The 14533-nt window shown below is 42.3% G+C and overlaps 3 protein-coding genes across 3 annotated transcripts; all 3 read left to right on the top strand.

Moving 5' to 3' along the window:
- The first annotated feature begins 3090 nt into the window (after positions 1–3090).
- LOC102221236 (NAD(P)H dehydrogenase [quinone] 1-like) lies at positions 3091–7532 on the top strand. Its single transcript, XM_014472679.2, has 6 exons — positions 3091–3255; positions 3878–4045; positions 4409–4539; positions 5528–5641; positions 5717–5818; positions 6558–7532. The coding sequence occupies exons 1-6, from the start codon at positions 3252–3254 to the stop codon at positions 6879–6881; spliced, it is 843 nt and encodes a 280-aa protein (XP_014328165.1). The 5' UTR covers positions 3091–3251; the 3' UTR covers positions 6882–7532.
- Positions 7533–7824: 292 nt separating this feature from the next.
- On the top strand, positions 7825–11253 carry LOC102217957 (gamma-aminobutyric acid receptor-associated protein-like 2). The gene is made up of 4 exons (XM_005809489.3): positions 7825–8082; positions 8766–8821; positions 8950–9122; positions 10831–11253. Exons 1-4 carry the CDS (start codon positions 8049–8051, stop codon positions 10919–10921), a joined length of 354 nt encoding a protein of 117 aa, XP_005809546.1. The 5' UTR covers positions 7825–8048; the 3' UTR covers positions 10922–11253.
- A 2254-nt stretch (positions 11254–13507) lies between these two features.
- Positions 13508–14445, top strand: LOC111608461 (eotaxin-like). Its single transcript, XM_023332953.1, has 3 exons — positions 13508–13661; positions 13779–13902; positions 14153–14445. Exons 1-3 carry the CDS (start codon positions 13598–13600, stop codon positions 14250–14252), a joined length of 288 nt encoding a protein of 95 aa, XP_023188721.1. The 5' UTR covers positions 13508–13597; the 3' UTR covers positions 14253–14445.
- The last annotated feature ends 88 nt before the right edge of the window (positions 14446–14533 follow it).

The following is a 14533-nucleotide window of genomic DNA, read 5'->3' as shown; positions in this document are numbered from 1 at the left end:
ACACGCACGCACACACACACACACACACACACACACACACACGCACGCACGCACGCACACACACACACACACACACACGCACGCACGCACGCACACACACACACACACACACACACACACACACACACACACACACGCACGCACACACACACACACACACACGCACGCACACACACACACACACACACACACACACACGCACGCACACACACACACACACACACACACACACACACACACGCACGCACACACACACACACACACACACGCACGCACACACACACACACACACACACACACACACACACGCACGCACACACACACACACACACACACACACATACACACACACACACACACACACACACAGAGAGAAAACTGTCATTTCATTCCCAGATTTGTGTGTAGATGGTGCGTTTACATGCTAGTAGAAAGCTGGGTCATCTGAGTTTTGCTCTGAGTCTAGTGTTTTAATTCTCTAAACGTTTCTCACTGTGCTTGTGCCGAAGTTGACATATTCTGCATATTCTGCATTTTTGAGCGGTACAGGAGACAACGTGGTCTGAAAAACGGCCACTGGGTGGCGCAATGGTTCGCTGGCCGGAAAAATAGGCAGGAAAACCGAGAAGCAAGTCGGAGCCTTCCGGTGGTTCTGGTTCTGCCCTGGAAGTAAGTAGAAGTTAAACCTGATCGCTTTGCTCTCCGATTATAATGAGACATTGAGTAATTATAAATAATTTCAGATTACGTTTTATATGTCTGGTATTTTTTATATTCTGCCCTCCTCATATGTTTCTGTTAGCTTTGCTACTTTAGCTGTTCGCGGCTAAATCCGTGTATTTTTAGGAAAAGTTCAAACAGACGGTTAGTGTTAGAAGATTCATGTAGATTTTCCTGGACGTGATGATCAACAGGACCGAACCTGAACGTTACTGGTGTCATCAGAATGAACATGTAGAAATGTTTGTTTTTGTGTTGATTTAATGTTTATGCATCCAGTGTTTGGCTGTGAAGGCTGTGTATGAGTGGTGCTTTAAATAAATCCATGAAATATGTATTTTTTAAGTCTGTGTTTATTACATACTTAAATAACAGCTAATAAACAATTAACAGTTTATTAGCTGTTATTTGTGTCAAAATATCAATTCAAAAATAAATTTGCTGTCCTGTGAAAATCTAAATCATCTGAATATATTTTAGCATCTACATTAATGAAGGAGCAATGAAGACGGGCAGGAACAGCCGTTTTGGGGCCAGTTTGGGGCCCGGGTCCCAGGGCCAGGGCCGCTGGGAGATCACTGATCCAGACACAAATCAGTTTTCTGAGGGTTCTGCTGGAGGCAATGTTAAATCAGTATGAAGGAAAACACCTTCCAGTTTGTTCGGTGAATAAATGCAGCAGCAGGTTCAGATCTTTATAACTGCGAAGCAACAAAATACGGTTTCAGACCAACATCCAGCTAAATGACTGATCAAAGGTCGGTACATTTGGAAATATGTATGAATGATTAACTGGTAGATGAACTCTAGACAACTGCTGTTTTTAGTCTGGCAGTTTGATTCTCTCCTCATGTTTCTCTGTTAGCAGAAGCTAATGTCAGCGTTAGCTATGCTGCTTCAGTCCTTATGTTTAGTGTCACCTCAGCAGTTTAAGGGTCTTTCTTCAACCAGAACCTCGTTAAGTATCTTTAGGTCATGAACCCGTCATGAGTCATGCTGTTCTTCTGCAGTGTTGTGGATCATCTGGTTTTTATTGATTGTCAGCTGGAGGCAGTCAGCAGTGCATTCATATGGGTGGAAAAGCTTTGACCTGCACCAGTTCACGTCTTAATGCTGGCAAACACAAAACTTTTGTGTTTATGTTTTCATGTTTACTGTTATTTATTGTTCTGTCCTGTAAAAACCTCCATCGACACACAGCTAATTTACTTAGAGTTTGGTTAAATAGATCAGACTAGAAAACAGCTAGAGTTCATCTACCAGTTAATCATTCATACATATTTCCAAATGTACCGACCTTTGATCAGTCATTTAGCTGATGTTGGTCTGAAACCGTATTTTGTTGCTTCAGCAGTAATAAAGATCTGAACCTGCTGCTGCATTTATTCACCAAACAAACTGAAGACTTTACAAACTCAACATAAATAATGATTTGGACTAACGTTCACAGAATCTTCAGATTCAACTGCATTTGTGTCTGAAATCCAGAAAGACCCAATTTGATCAGTTTCTGAACAATATATTTAATATTTGTGTATCTATATGACCAAACATTTGCAAGAACTCAGAGTTACACACAAATCTTCTTTTTACAAATCATGTTTCACAGATACAACTCTCCAAAGTTACACGGATTACGAATCCACTGTCACACCCACAGACACCCACACACACACACACCACACACCCACACACCACACACACACACACACGCACACACACACACCACACACCCACACACACACACCACACACACACACACACACACACCCACACACACACACACCACACACCCACACACACACACCACACACACACACACCCACACACACACACCCACACACCCACACACACACACACCACACACCCACACACCCACACACCACACACACACACACACGCACACACACACACCCACACACACACACCACACACACACACACACACGCACACACACCCACACACACACACACCACACACCCACACACACACACCACACACACACACACACACACAGGTATTTTGAGACTATTTTCTCTCCATATCTCCATTGCCTCCACTAAGTGCAGCTGCAGACCTCATTCCGGTGTTTTCCTCCCAGAGGGAACCGGAAGCTGCAGCCGGTCCTCGTGACGTCCACCGAGGCGGTGAATGAGCCGCGACGATTGATGTGACGTTCCCGCGCTTCGCTCCCAACAAGAAGAAATTAAATCAGATTAAAGCGTTTCAGAAACCACATGATCCCGGCAGATAATCCTCTGAAAGCGATCCAAACACACACACACACACACACACACACACACACACACACACACACACACACACACACACACACACACACACACACACACACACACACACACACACACACACGCTCGCTCCTGCAGTCTCTTGATCTCCTGCACGTCCTCACGCATCCACTCCGTCCGGATTCAGATCCGGTCGGTTCTCACGCTCCTGCGGCCTCAGCGCGGATAAAAACCCGGATTTGAAGCCGCGGCGGCTGCAGCCTGCGGACCTGAACGCTCAGCATGGGTAGGTTCACCTGAACGACCCGCTAAAGATAAAAATATCTTTAGTTGATTAACTTTGTTATTTTAGTCTAAAATTAAGCATTTGTGTTTTTTTTTCCTGCCCAGCAGAATTAATCGACTTAAAATTACAATATTGTGAGAATGTAAATGTTTATAATCTAGAAATCGGTTAATTTAAAAAACTTTGTTTATTTTTATTGCAACATATTTAGACGTTAAATTAAAATTTATTTCATGTTTCCGAAGCAGTTAGTGTCACACGTGTTTTTATTTTAAATTGAAAGAAAATCTGCATATTCTGACAGAAAATGAAAAATTATTACTGGAGCACAAAGAAAAGAAATTATTAAATTAATTTGATATTTGACGCAAGAAATGCATTTTACTTTTGTATAATCATACAAAACAAGTTTATTATTAAAAATAATTAAAATGATGATTTATTATTTTATTAATAATGATTTGTCAGAAAATAAACCATATAATTACTACTAATATTATAATCATAAACATTAATGAATTGTTATTACTACTAGTTATAACAGTAATAATAAAGCCTCCTCCTATGTAAAATCTGTTCTGACCTGTTTGGTCCGGTTCCGGTCCGGTTCCGGTGTTTCCAGCTCAGAAAGCGGCTCTGATCGTCTTCGCCCATCAGAGCCCGGCTTCGTTCAACGCGGCGCTGCGGGACGCGGCGGTCCAGGAGCTGTCGGGTCAGGGCTTCCGGGTCACCGTGTCTGACCTTTACGCCATGAACTTCAGAGCCAGCGCCACGCAGGATGACATCATCGGTGACCCCCCTCCTCCTCCGTGATGAAGGCTGTGACGTCATGCTTTCTGCTCAGTCTGTTTTATGAACAACATGGTTTTAACTGTGAAAAATGATTTTTCCTGTGGAATGTGAGCAGCTGCTCATTTCCCAGCAGATTTTAGTTCATTTTTTGTTCTGTTTCTTTTTCTCTTGTTTTTCCAGCATCTCTGTGTCTCTGCAGATGTTTTCCATATTTTACAGCCATTTTCTTTTCATTTTTGAGGTTATTTTGTGGTTCATTTCCTTCCTTCTTTCATATTTTTGGGGTCAGTTTCCACTTCGCTGCTGTGATGATCCGTTTGTCTGCAGAGTTTCTCCTCTTGATGCCGTTTCTGTTGCCTAGGCGACCTGAAGAACCCGGATCACTTCCAGTACGGCGATGAGACGATGCGGGCCTGGACCGAGGGCCGCCTGAGCGATGACATCACCGCCGAGCAGCGCAAGCTAGAGGAGGCGCAGCTGATCATCTTCCAGGTCAGAGGTCACTTCTGTGGACCTGAGCGAAATCAGCTTCTGTCAAATGTAACTAAATTAATGTCCAACGTTTGTGGCCCTAGGATTTACTAAAATAAAACAGTTCCCAGAGGTCAGCAGAGGTCATCATCAAAATGTTCAAACAAAAAACGTGAAAAACTGAATTGATTATTTGACACCAATTTGTTTGATTTAATAAAATCAGAAAAAGCTTAGCAACCTGGAAATGTGTATCAGCTGCTAAAGTTACTGACGTCTGACCCACAAATCGTCACGTTTCATTTGTTCCTCAGGTTTATGCAAACCGGCAGGTTTTCTGGAGTAGTTATTATGATAATCAATAATATTATTGTTTTGAGACCATTTTCAAGTTCAATGATACTGGCATAACTACACATTCTCAAAGATCAATAACCTTTAAATTTAAATGGGAGACATTTTAAAAATCCCAAATAAATAAAAATAACAACCGAATCAACAAATATAATGAATTATTCCGTCTCCATAAAGAAAATGATCCTTCAAAAACAGGATCTGAAGACTTTTAGCATCCAGCTTTTATTAGGAAGAGAAAAACAATAAATCATGCAAATGGAAATTCCTGAGTTTTGATTAATTGATTTATTGCTAATTTCAACCGGTTTGCTTAGCACTCCTGAGTTTCACAATAAAAGTCACAATAAAACAAACCAAAAATCAAAACATTTTTATTATTTTATTATTTTTCTACATGTTAGCTGGACTGGCTGCTCTGTTTATAAAATAAATCCACAATTTGCTTCAAATCTTGTTAAAATGAGAAAAATGTCTCATCTTAATGTCGTTATAATGAGGTTTATATCTTATTAAATTAAAAATATTTACTCCTTTACAAAAGAGAGGCGGTATCGGTGGAACAGTAACGCTTTACGCCTTTTTAAAGAGTCACAATCTGCCAGAGGAGATTTCTTTTGATGAAATGTTAAGTTTTTTCTCCTGCCGTCTCCAGTTTCCTCTCTACTGGTTCAGCGTCCCGGCCGTCCTGAAGGGTTGGTTCGACCGCGTCCTCACTCAGGGGTTCGCCTTCAGCCTGCAGAAAATCTACAGCAAGGGCGTTTTCAAGGTCACAGTCACCCAGGGAAGATCTCCAAACCTGACACAATAAATGTTGAACGCTGCTGATCCGTGTTTCCTTCAGGACAAGAAGGCTCTGCTGTCGTTCACCACCGGAGCCCCAGAGTCCATGTTTCAGCCCGACGGCATCGACGGAGACATAAACGTCACGCTGTGGCCGCTGCAGGTGAGACACACCCAGGTCACGGCCAAAGAGGAGTTCTGTATCCAAACATGTTCATGGAAAGTTGAGTGGAAGAAAAAAGTGTGAAGGTCCACCAGGGAGAACCGCAGCGTTGACAGGATTGTGAAGAAAAATCCATTTAAGAACCAGAATCAGAAAGTAAAGCGGAAAGAAATATGGAGCTACATTGAAGCCATAAAGTTTGTTCAAATCAAATAATTTTAAAATATTTAAAGTGAAAAAAAAAAGTTATTTAAAACAACAAAAAAAGTTTAACTGGAAAAATAAAATTCAATGTTTACATGACTGGTTTTGAAAAATAACATGACCTGAAAATGTTGCACCAATTTGTTGAAATCACATATTTTTGTGTTGTGATGTTGACATAAGCAGCTTGAATCTGCATTATTTTTCAAAACCAATAAACGTTAAATACCAATGATGTTCTAAGGACATTTCCATTTCCTCACAGAATTTTATCGTTCAATAAAAAATATATTCTACAACTTAAAATTATTTATTTATTCTGTTTCTAAATGTCTTATTTTGAACACATGTTGTGGCTCCAATTTAGCTCCATACAATAAATTCTTATGTTTTTCTTGATATTCTAACTATTTGATTTGTGTCTGTTTGACCTGTAGTGTTAAAAGCTGACCTCTGACCCCAGTGTTTTCAGGGTTTATTTGGTAAAAACGTTTGGAAATCTAAAAGTCCTTCATGTTGGTTTGTTTTTCTTCAGAACGGGATTCTGAACTTCTGCGGGTTTCAGGTTCTGGCTCCTCAGATCTTCTGGGATCCGGTTCACTGTCCCGCCGCTGTCCGCGCCCAGATGCTGGAGGGATGGCGCGCTCGCCTGGGAGGCCTGCTGATGGAGAAACCTTTGACCTTTGCCCCCTGTGAGCTCTTTGACCTCAGTTTCCAGGGGGGGTTCAGGCTGCGGCCCGAAGTGAAGGAGGAGCAGGAGGCGCAGCCGTTCGGCCTCTCCACCGGACATCACCTCGGAAAGCCGCTGCCGCCAGGCGACCAGACCAGAGCGCCATCTGCAGGTGGAAACAGGAAATAGCAGCTCATCTTTAACTCCATCGCTTCCTGCAGATTTCATGTTTTATTTTTTATTTTTATGAGATGATTTAACCAAGACATTTACCCAAACAATGTATTGAAACTTAATCAATTCAAACACTTTAAAGGTGCAGCGTGAAGGATGTAGTGACATCTAGTGACATGCTACACCACATCTTCTTTTATATACAGTATATATACATATATATATTTTCTTCTTTTTGCAAAATTTTTATTGAGAAATTCGTCCTTTAATGAGTTGACTGTAATCTATAATGTGTTTCCAAGAGGATATGATGTCATGTTTTTACATTTACACAGACAAAAATGATTAGCAATAATCTGAGTTATTTAGCCTGTGATGAGAAAGAAAAATGGGGATTAATTTTTCTGTGTCATATTTTCACTCATTTATTCATTTATAAATGTCAGTTTAAAACTAAATATTTAGCTCCATACAAAAATGTTTATCTTTGAGCTAGCAAAATAATTAGTTTACAATAAATATATTTAGCTAACATGCTAATTCACGTGTCAATAAGTGGAAGTGGACTATCAATAAATAAAAGCTGTATGACCGAAATCTGTTATTCCTGCATACATGCGCATCAAATTATTTTAATTTCTAAATAAAACAACAGTGTTATGTCCAGTGTTGTGTTCCTCCTGTGGCATCACAGCAGTAGTTTACCTTACCAATATGGCGGCGTTGTTAACGGGCGAAACTATGAGCGAAGAAGCGTCTTATTGCGGGTGTAACACCGGCAGACGGGATATATTGTCAACTAAAGCATAAAGTTCTGTGGTTTATAAAGGCTGATAATAAATAATAGAAGTTATTGAACAATGCTTCGTATTTTCGGAATCAATACCGAGAATAAACCAGCAGTTTTCTCTTTACTCCAAACCTTCTCTGAGCCGCGGAGTGGTACAGCCCACGGTGACGTCACGGTGGGCGGAGCTTAGAGGCCTGGCTGTGAAGAAGGAGACGGAGGAGTTTGTTGTTGTTGTTGTTTATCTGGTTTAGCGAAGGTTTTACTGCCGCTGCCGCCTCTGAACGAGCGCTAACTCCGGGGAACCATCACCGCCAGACCCGCTGAGGAACCGGAACCGGGACTCTCCTCTGAAACCCGCAGCGTCGAGCGGAACCCGCCCGGACACGGCCAACATGAAGTGGATGTTCAAAGAGGATCACTCCCTGGGTAAGAAGCGTTAAAAACCGGAGAAACGGTTCTGACACAGGACCGGTTTGAGTCCAATCCGGGTTTGTGGCTCTGATTGGACGATTTCAGCTGGAATTGGGTGAAGATGCTGCTTAGAAACGGTTCTGTTCGGGTTCTGGCCTGGTTGTTGTGAGGGGGAGCTGCTGGAAGTAAGTCGGGTTTAAAGATGGCTGTTGGTGCTGAAGCTCCAACCAGAACTGCTGCCAGGAACCCGGAGAACATCCGCTGGAAGCCGAACCGAACCGGGTTCTGTACCGGGCCGGATCCACCAGGCTTCATGATTCCAGCTGAAACTGAAAGCATCCTCTCCTCCTGATGCGGGCCTCATTTCCTCAGAAAGCCACTTGCTCTCCTCCATGAAACCAGAATTTCCTCCAATCTTTGAACTCATCTCCGCTAATGGACCTCCAGGCTTTCTGGAGCTGCCACTCGACCAAAATCTAATTTCGTCTGTAAATCTGCAGGATTTTGTTTTGCAAATAAATGTCATGAATTGTGTTTGGAGGGCAGAGGATTCCTCCTGTGCTGGGGGTTTCCTGCCTGATGGACGGCAGATTCCTGGGATCTCATAGATCCGCTGTCAGAGATCCGTCTCCGCAGCTTCCGATCTCCTCCAGGTCCAGTTAGCATCCTGCTGATCTCTGTGTGTGTTTACTCTGCAGAACATCGCTGCTTAGAGTCGACCAAGATCCGCAGCAAGTATCCGGACCGGGTCCCGGTGAGTGTCCCCGCGGCGGGACGTGTCCCCGCGGCGGGACGTGTCCTCCCTGCGGGACGTGTCCCCGCGGCGGGACGTGTCCCCACGGCGGGACGTGTCCCCGCCTCTAACGTCTCTGTCCCTGGCAGGTCATCGTGGAGAAGGTGTCGGGCTCCCAGATCGTGGACATCGATAAGAGGAAGTACCTGGTGCCGTCCGACATCACGGTGGCCCAGTTCATGTGGATCATCAGGAAACGCATCCAGCTGCCGTCGGAGAAGGCCATCTTCCTGTTTGTGGACAAAACCGTCCCTCAGTCCAGGTCAGCTTCCTGTTTCCGCCCTGAGTCGGTTTTCCCGCCGGGGATCCAGACCTGATCCCAAACTCTGGCTCTCCTGGTTTTATTTTGAACTTTGACCTCTTTTTCACCCAGTTTCCCACCAGAATCCGACCGTGTGCAGAAATCTGACCTGTAAATCATCACATCTCATTATTTCTCATGTTTACGTTGACCTGTCACCATAACAACGGTTCCTGGACGATAAATCATCCCTGAAGTTATCACGATAAACGATAATATTGTTATTTTGAGACCATTTAAAGTATTATAATTTTAATAAAGGCATAATAATGCAAGATCATATTCTGAGATCAATAAACTTTAGGTTCTAATGAAGATTTAACACTGGAACTGGAAGACATTTTAAATCTCTAAAATGAATAATAGATAGAATCTGAAAAGTGTGGAGAGTAGGTCTTCTGACTGAAAACGTCTCCAGCTCAGTCAGGTTGGATGGAGAACATCAGCTTTTTCAGGTCTAGACTTTGAGTAGGCCACTCTAACCCATGAATCTGCTTTCATCTCAACTTTTTTCCTTTGTGGTTAAAAATGGCAAATTAAAGCAAATCCACAAAATTCATTAAATCAAAAATGAAAAATGAGTTTATTGTGAATTTTCTTTTTTTTAATGTTCTACCTGCTGTTTGGTAAACCAAATTTTAATAAAATCTATTACTGTGGGGCGTGCTGTGGTGGCGCAGCGGGTTAGCACGCCCCACGCCTGGAGGCCCCAGTCCTCGACGCGGACGTCGCGGGTTCGACTCCCGGTCCTGACGACCTTTACCGCATGTCGTCCCTCCTTCCTGTCTACCTACTGTAGAAAAAATACGAGCCACTAGCGCCGCAAAAACTCTTCGGAGGAAAATAAATAAATAAATCTATTATTTTAAAGTCCAACTGCGTTTCCAGTGACTGTAATTACGCAGTTTGACATTTAGAAAATAAATTCTCTTAATGGAAACACAAGAATTTTTAAAAATCTTGTTTTTCAATAAAAAGTTTTTGCACCAGGATGAGGTGGGATTTTTGGTCCCTTTGAAATTAGTTTATTTAATAAAAACATTGTTTTGCATCACATGATGTTGCTACTGGAGCAAACCATGAGAAATTTCATTTCATTTCTTATTTCATGGAAACGCAGCACTTCTGAAATAGTTTTTTTGTTGTTTTTTGACATTAGTGGAAAATTGTCAAAGTTTTGGCTCATTTGTAACAGAAACGCAGCAACTGCTGCTTTTAAAAAAAAACAGTTCCTGAGGTTTTTGGCTCATCAGTTGTTTTTCTGTTTGTTGGCCAAATTTTTCCCATTCATGTCTTGTGGTCAGAGGGCAGATCAAAATCATTTCCAGGACCACAGATGGCCCCTGCGCCACACTTTGGACCCCTCTAATGTAAACCATCCCATAATTTCTCCGGCTGGATGTTCAGGCGGTCGACCTGCTGGAAGCTGAACCTTTAAAAGATTTTCTTCCAGGATTATTTAACTCCGTCCATCTTCCGCCGCTTCCCGCAGCATGATGCTGCCTCTTCCATGTTTCACTGGGAGTCATGGTGTGTTCAGGGTGACGTGTAGTTTTGGTTTTCCATCATTCAGTTCCTCTGATCAGAACTCAGTCTTCAGACCTGTGGGTCGTTTGTGGGTGTGAATACTTTAGGGTGGTTAAATAATGGCGCCTCTGATCCGTTGCAGCATCACGATGGGGCAGCTGTACGATAAGGAGAAAGACGAGGACGGCTTCCTGTACGTGGCGTACAGCGGAGAGAACACCTTCGGCTTCTAGGGACCGGGCCGGAGTCCGACTCCGCCTGCCGCGACCCGGTTTCGGTACCGCCGGCCCGGTGATGGAGCGAACCTGCCTGAGCATCTGTTGTCCACCTTTCTACAGATTCACCTTCATTGTGGCGCAGTTTCAATCACTTTGGGTTTGATGCTGTTGTTTTTTAGATCCTGTTTGATTTTCTTTTCTTGCATTTTTTAAGTGACGAGTTTGAATGAAGTTTGTTTTAATGCTTTTGTTTTTCTTTTAATTTAATAAAATCAAAATGAATTTTAAGTTAAATGCGTAAGGGTGAGGTAGCTGGATGACCTAACCAATAAAAGTTGAAAACTGAACGTGTTTTATTGTCTCCTTTAAATCGTCAGCAGTCACAGATCATCTCAGAGGAGAAACAGCGACACCTGGCGGCACACTGGGAGTACTGCAGCTGGATTATATCATCTATGGCTGAGAAGAAGCTGCATTTATTTAACATATTTATTAGGTAGTAATACTTTTGGATGTATGGGATACCGTTTATAAAATTACCAGTTAAAAATGAACAGCAATAATTTGGGTTATTTAGCCTGTCATTCATTTATAAATATCACCGTTTCAAATTGAAAATGTTTCCACAAATAGATTGTGGAAACATTGGCGTCATCATTTATTTGTGGCTCAGTGACTGTCATATTCCTTTTTGTTTTCTTTTTCTTTTCTTTTTGTTTTTACTATGGACCTCTTTTGTGTCTGAAATAAAGATTGATTGAAACAAAAAATTTAGCTAGTAAGACAAATGTTACATGAACAAGCTAACTATTTAGCTCCAAACTGCATGTTTAGCTTCGAACGCGCTAAATACTTATTTTAGCTGCAGATAAATATTAAACTAGCTCAAAGAATATTTAGCTAATATCCAAATTTACTTGCCGATAAGCAGAAGTGAATTATCAACATAAAAGCAGGGTTTTATAATATTTGTTAATGGTGATTGTAGATGCAGCAAGTGGCAGCATCAGCTTCGAAGCTATTCAGTCTCACCAAAATGAGTTAGCAAGCTAAATATTTAGCCTCAAACTTTAGATTTAGTCATATTTTCACCAAGTTTCACTTTCATAAATGTCACAGTTTCGAAATAAGTATTTAGTTTAAAGCTAAATACTTAGCTAGCAAGTTAAGTTAGTTAACCAGTTAACTATTTAGCTCCAAGCTAAATATGTAGCTCTGAACTAGTTAAACACAACATAGTTTAGCTTAAATCCAGAATATGCAGACTGACTCAGGATGTGGCCTGAAGTGGACCTGTCCCAGTTGTCCCAGTTGTCCCAGTTGGTATGGTAAAACCACCACACCAACTGGGAAGCATGGGAGAGGCAGCATCATGCTGTGGGGCTGTTTTCTGCAGGAGGAACTGGTGTACTAAAGGAGAGAAAGCTATTTAATCAAGACATGATCCAGGAAGTTAAAGACAGAGGACACATGTCCCTCACCATAAACATCAGCTGCAAAATGTCTTCCTGACAACGAGGTCAATGATTCGGTCCAAACATCGTCTCTACAGCTTCAAACACTTCCATGGAAAATGATGAACTTCCTTCATAAAACTGCTTTTATGTGCAGTATGGAGGTGAGCGCGTTCCTCTCCAGATGGAAGCCATGATCCACAGGGAGCCTGGCTGGTTCGTTAGCAGACCTCAGTGTGGCCTGAGGTCAGAGGTCGCCTGGCGGTGCCCCAGCTGAACTCCCAGACTCAGAGGAAAAGTTTTTCTTTGAGCCGAACTTTCTGGAACGGTTCTGGAAGAGTTTCAGGGATCGTTCTTCTACGAAGCGTTTCATTTCTGCTTTCTGAGTGTTTGGCGAACGGCGGTGAAACGTCTCAGCACTTCCAGTTTCAGTTCCTCGTGTCTCTGCCGCCCATCTGTGAACTTCGCAGGACTCGGTTTCCATGGAAACCTGAGGTGAAGCTGCTGGTTTTCTGCTTCAACCTGAGGTCAGCAGGAGGTCGGGTTGAGGTGAAGTTCTGCTGATCTGGACGGCATTAAATCCACGTCTGATAATGAAGTGAAGAAGCGATGAGTTCTGATGAAAACTAAAACTGAGATTATATTTCTCCTGGTTTAGCTTCTCTGTTAAATCCAGATTATAATCTCAGATTCTCACATATGAACCTATTAATAATCAGAGATCTGATTGGTCCGTCAGTCCTTCCTTCTGTTATTATTACCTCCTTTAGTAGATCATTATTGTTATTTTATAACTTTATTATCATCATTTGTGTTTTTTATTAGTTTGTTTGCATGTCAATGTGAAGATTCATGGGATTAAATGATGAACTCAAACAAAGTTTAGATATAAACCATCTTAGAAAAGGAGTTTAATGGGAAATGTGTTGTTTAGGAAAAGAGCTATTGATTAATAAACTGATCATAATGCATTGATTTATAACTCAGATCGATTTGAATGACTGAATTAAAATGATTTTTGAGATTTGCTGTGAATTAGAGCCATAAAAAACTGAACTGAAAGTTGATCCATAAAACCAGTTTCCTGCTTTCCGTCAGGATGAAGATCCTTTTCAGAGAAAGAGGAAGAGGAGAAAGAGGAGGAAGAGCAGTCGCTGCTTTCTGAGAACAGCTGCTGCTGAACATATAAACGGAGCCGGCCGGACCGGTCCGGCACCCTTCCAGAACCTCCGGAACCATGAAGATCCAGCTGAGCCTCTGCCTCCTGGCTCTCCTCTGCTCCCTGCGGTCCAGCTCTGCAGGTCAGAAACTTTCTCCTACTACTCTCCGCTGATGGAGAATCTCCTCCTCCTCTCCTCTGTCTCTCTGCTTCAGCTGTCAATCTGTTGTTGGTGCTGAAGTTCTGGTTTTGTTCGCAGCTCCAGTCGGTCCGGGCGTGATACGTGGTGCCTGTTGCCAAGGCAACGGCAACACGCCGATTCCCATAGGGAAAGTGAAGGAGATGAAGAACTCTCCGATTCACTGCAAAGTCAGATCTGTCATGTGAGTTCACCACAACTTTAATAAATGGCTGAAACAATCCCTGAAAACAGAATCAATATAATAAATTAGCATCAAAACGACATTCTGGGCTCACAGACCAGACTGTGAAGTGGCTTTTAAAGATGCATAAATACCAAAGTTTGAACTTTGTTCTGGTGTTGGGCGGTCAGCTGGTCCGGTTCTGACCCAGAAGCTGTGTGTTCTGCCAGCCGGTCCGGTTCTGAACCTCCTGCATGTTGTTCTCCTGCAGAGTCACCACTGAGAGCAACAAGAAGTTCTGCCTGGATCCCACCTGGAGCTGGACCCAGACACTGAAGAAAGAGTTTGGGAAAGAAAAACGGCTCCGCTGAGATCTGGATCTGGGTCGGAACCGAGTCTGCTGGAGCGGGAAGAACCGTTCTGATGTTTTAACGACACACTGGACGTGTCGCTGATAGTTCTCCGTTTTTGCTGCTAATTTATGATTTTATAAACTCTGAGTTGATTTTCAGTTTGTCTGATGGAGAATGTAACAATTGGTAACATTTAGTAATAATTAGTAACAATTAGTAACATTTAGTAACAATTAGTAACATTTAGTAACAATTAGTAACAATTAGTAACATTTAGTAACAATTAGTAACAATTAGTA

The sequence above is a fragment of the Xiphophorus maculatus genome, chromosome 4 (genome assembly GCF_002775205.1).
Source record: "Xiphophorus maculatus strain JP 163 A chromosome 4, X_maculatus-5.0-male, whole genome shotgun sequence".
NCBI lineage: Eukaryota > Metazoa > Chordata > Actinopteri > Cyprinodontiformes > Poeciliidae > Xiphophorus > Xiphophorus maculatus.
Note: the sequence above shows the minus strand (reverse complement) of the source record. Positions and strands in the feature narration are given on the sequence as shown.

What these genes read in the sequence shown, in the direction of transcription:
- LOC102221236 (XM_014472679.2), top strand. An exon ending in CGCAGCTGATCATCTTCCAG is followed by an intron (nt 4,540 to 5,527) that starts GTCAGAGGTCAC and finishes TGCCGTCTCCAG; the next exon opens with TTTCCTCTCTACTGGTTCAG. An exon ending in TCACGCTGTGGCCGCTGCAG is followed by an intron (nt 5,819 to 6,557) that starts GTGAGACACACC and finishes GTTTTTCTTCAG; the next exon opens with AACGGGATTCTGAACTTCTG.
- LOC102217957 (XM_005809489.3), top strand. Translation starts at nt 8,049, where the DNA reads ATGAAGTGGATGTTCAAAGAGGATCACTCCCTGG. An exon ending in CAAAGAGGATCACTCCCTGG is followed by an intron (nt 8,083 to 8,765) that starts GTAAGAAGCGTT and finishes TTTACTCTGCAG; the next exon opens with AACATCGCTGCTTAGAGTCG. An exon ending in AGTATCCGGACCGGGTCCCG is followed by an intron (nt 8,822 to 8,949) that starts GTGAGTGTCCCC and finishes TGTCCCTGGCAG; the next exon opens with GTCATCGTGGAGAAGGTGTC.
- LOC111608461 (XM_023332953.1), top strand. Translation starts at nt 13,598, where the DNA reads ATGAAGATCCAGCTGAGCCTCTGCCTCCTGGCTCTCCTCTGCTCCCTG. An exon ending in CCTGCGGTCCAGCTCTGCAG is followed by an intron (nt 13,662 to 13,778) that starts GTCAGAAACTTT and finishes TTTTGTTCGCAG; the next exon opens with CTCCAGTCGGTCCGGGCGTG. An exon ending in TGCAAAGTCAGATCTGTCAT is followed by an intron (nt 13,903 to 14,152) that starts GTGAGTTCACCA and finishes GTTCTCCTGCAG; the next exon opens with AGTCACCACTGAGAGCAACA.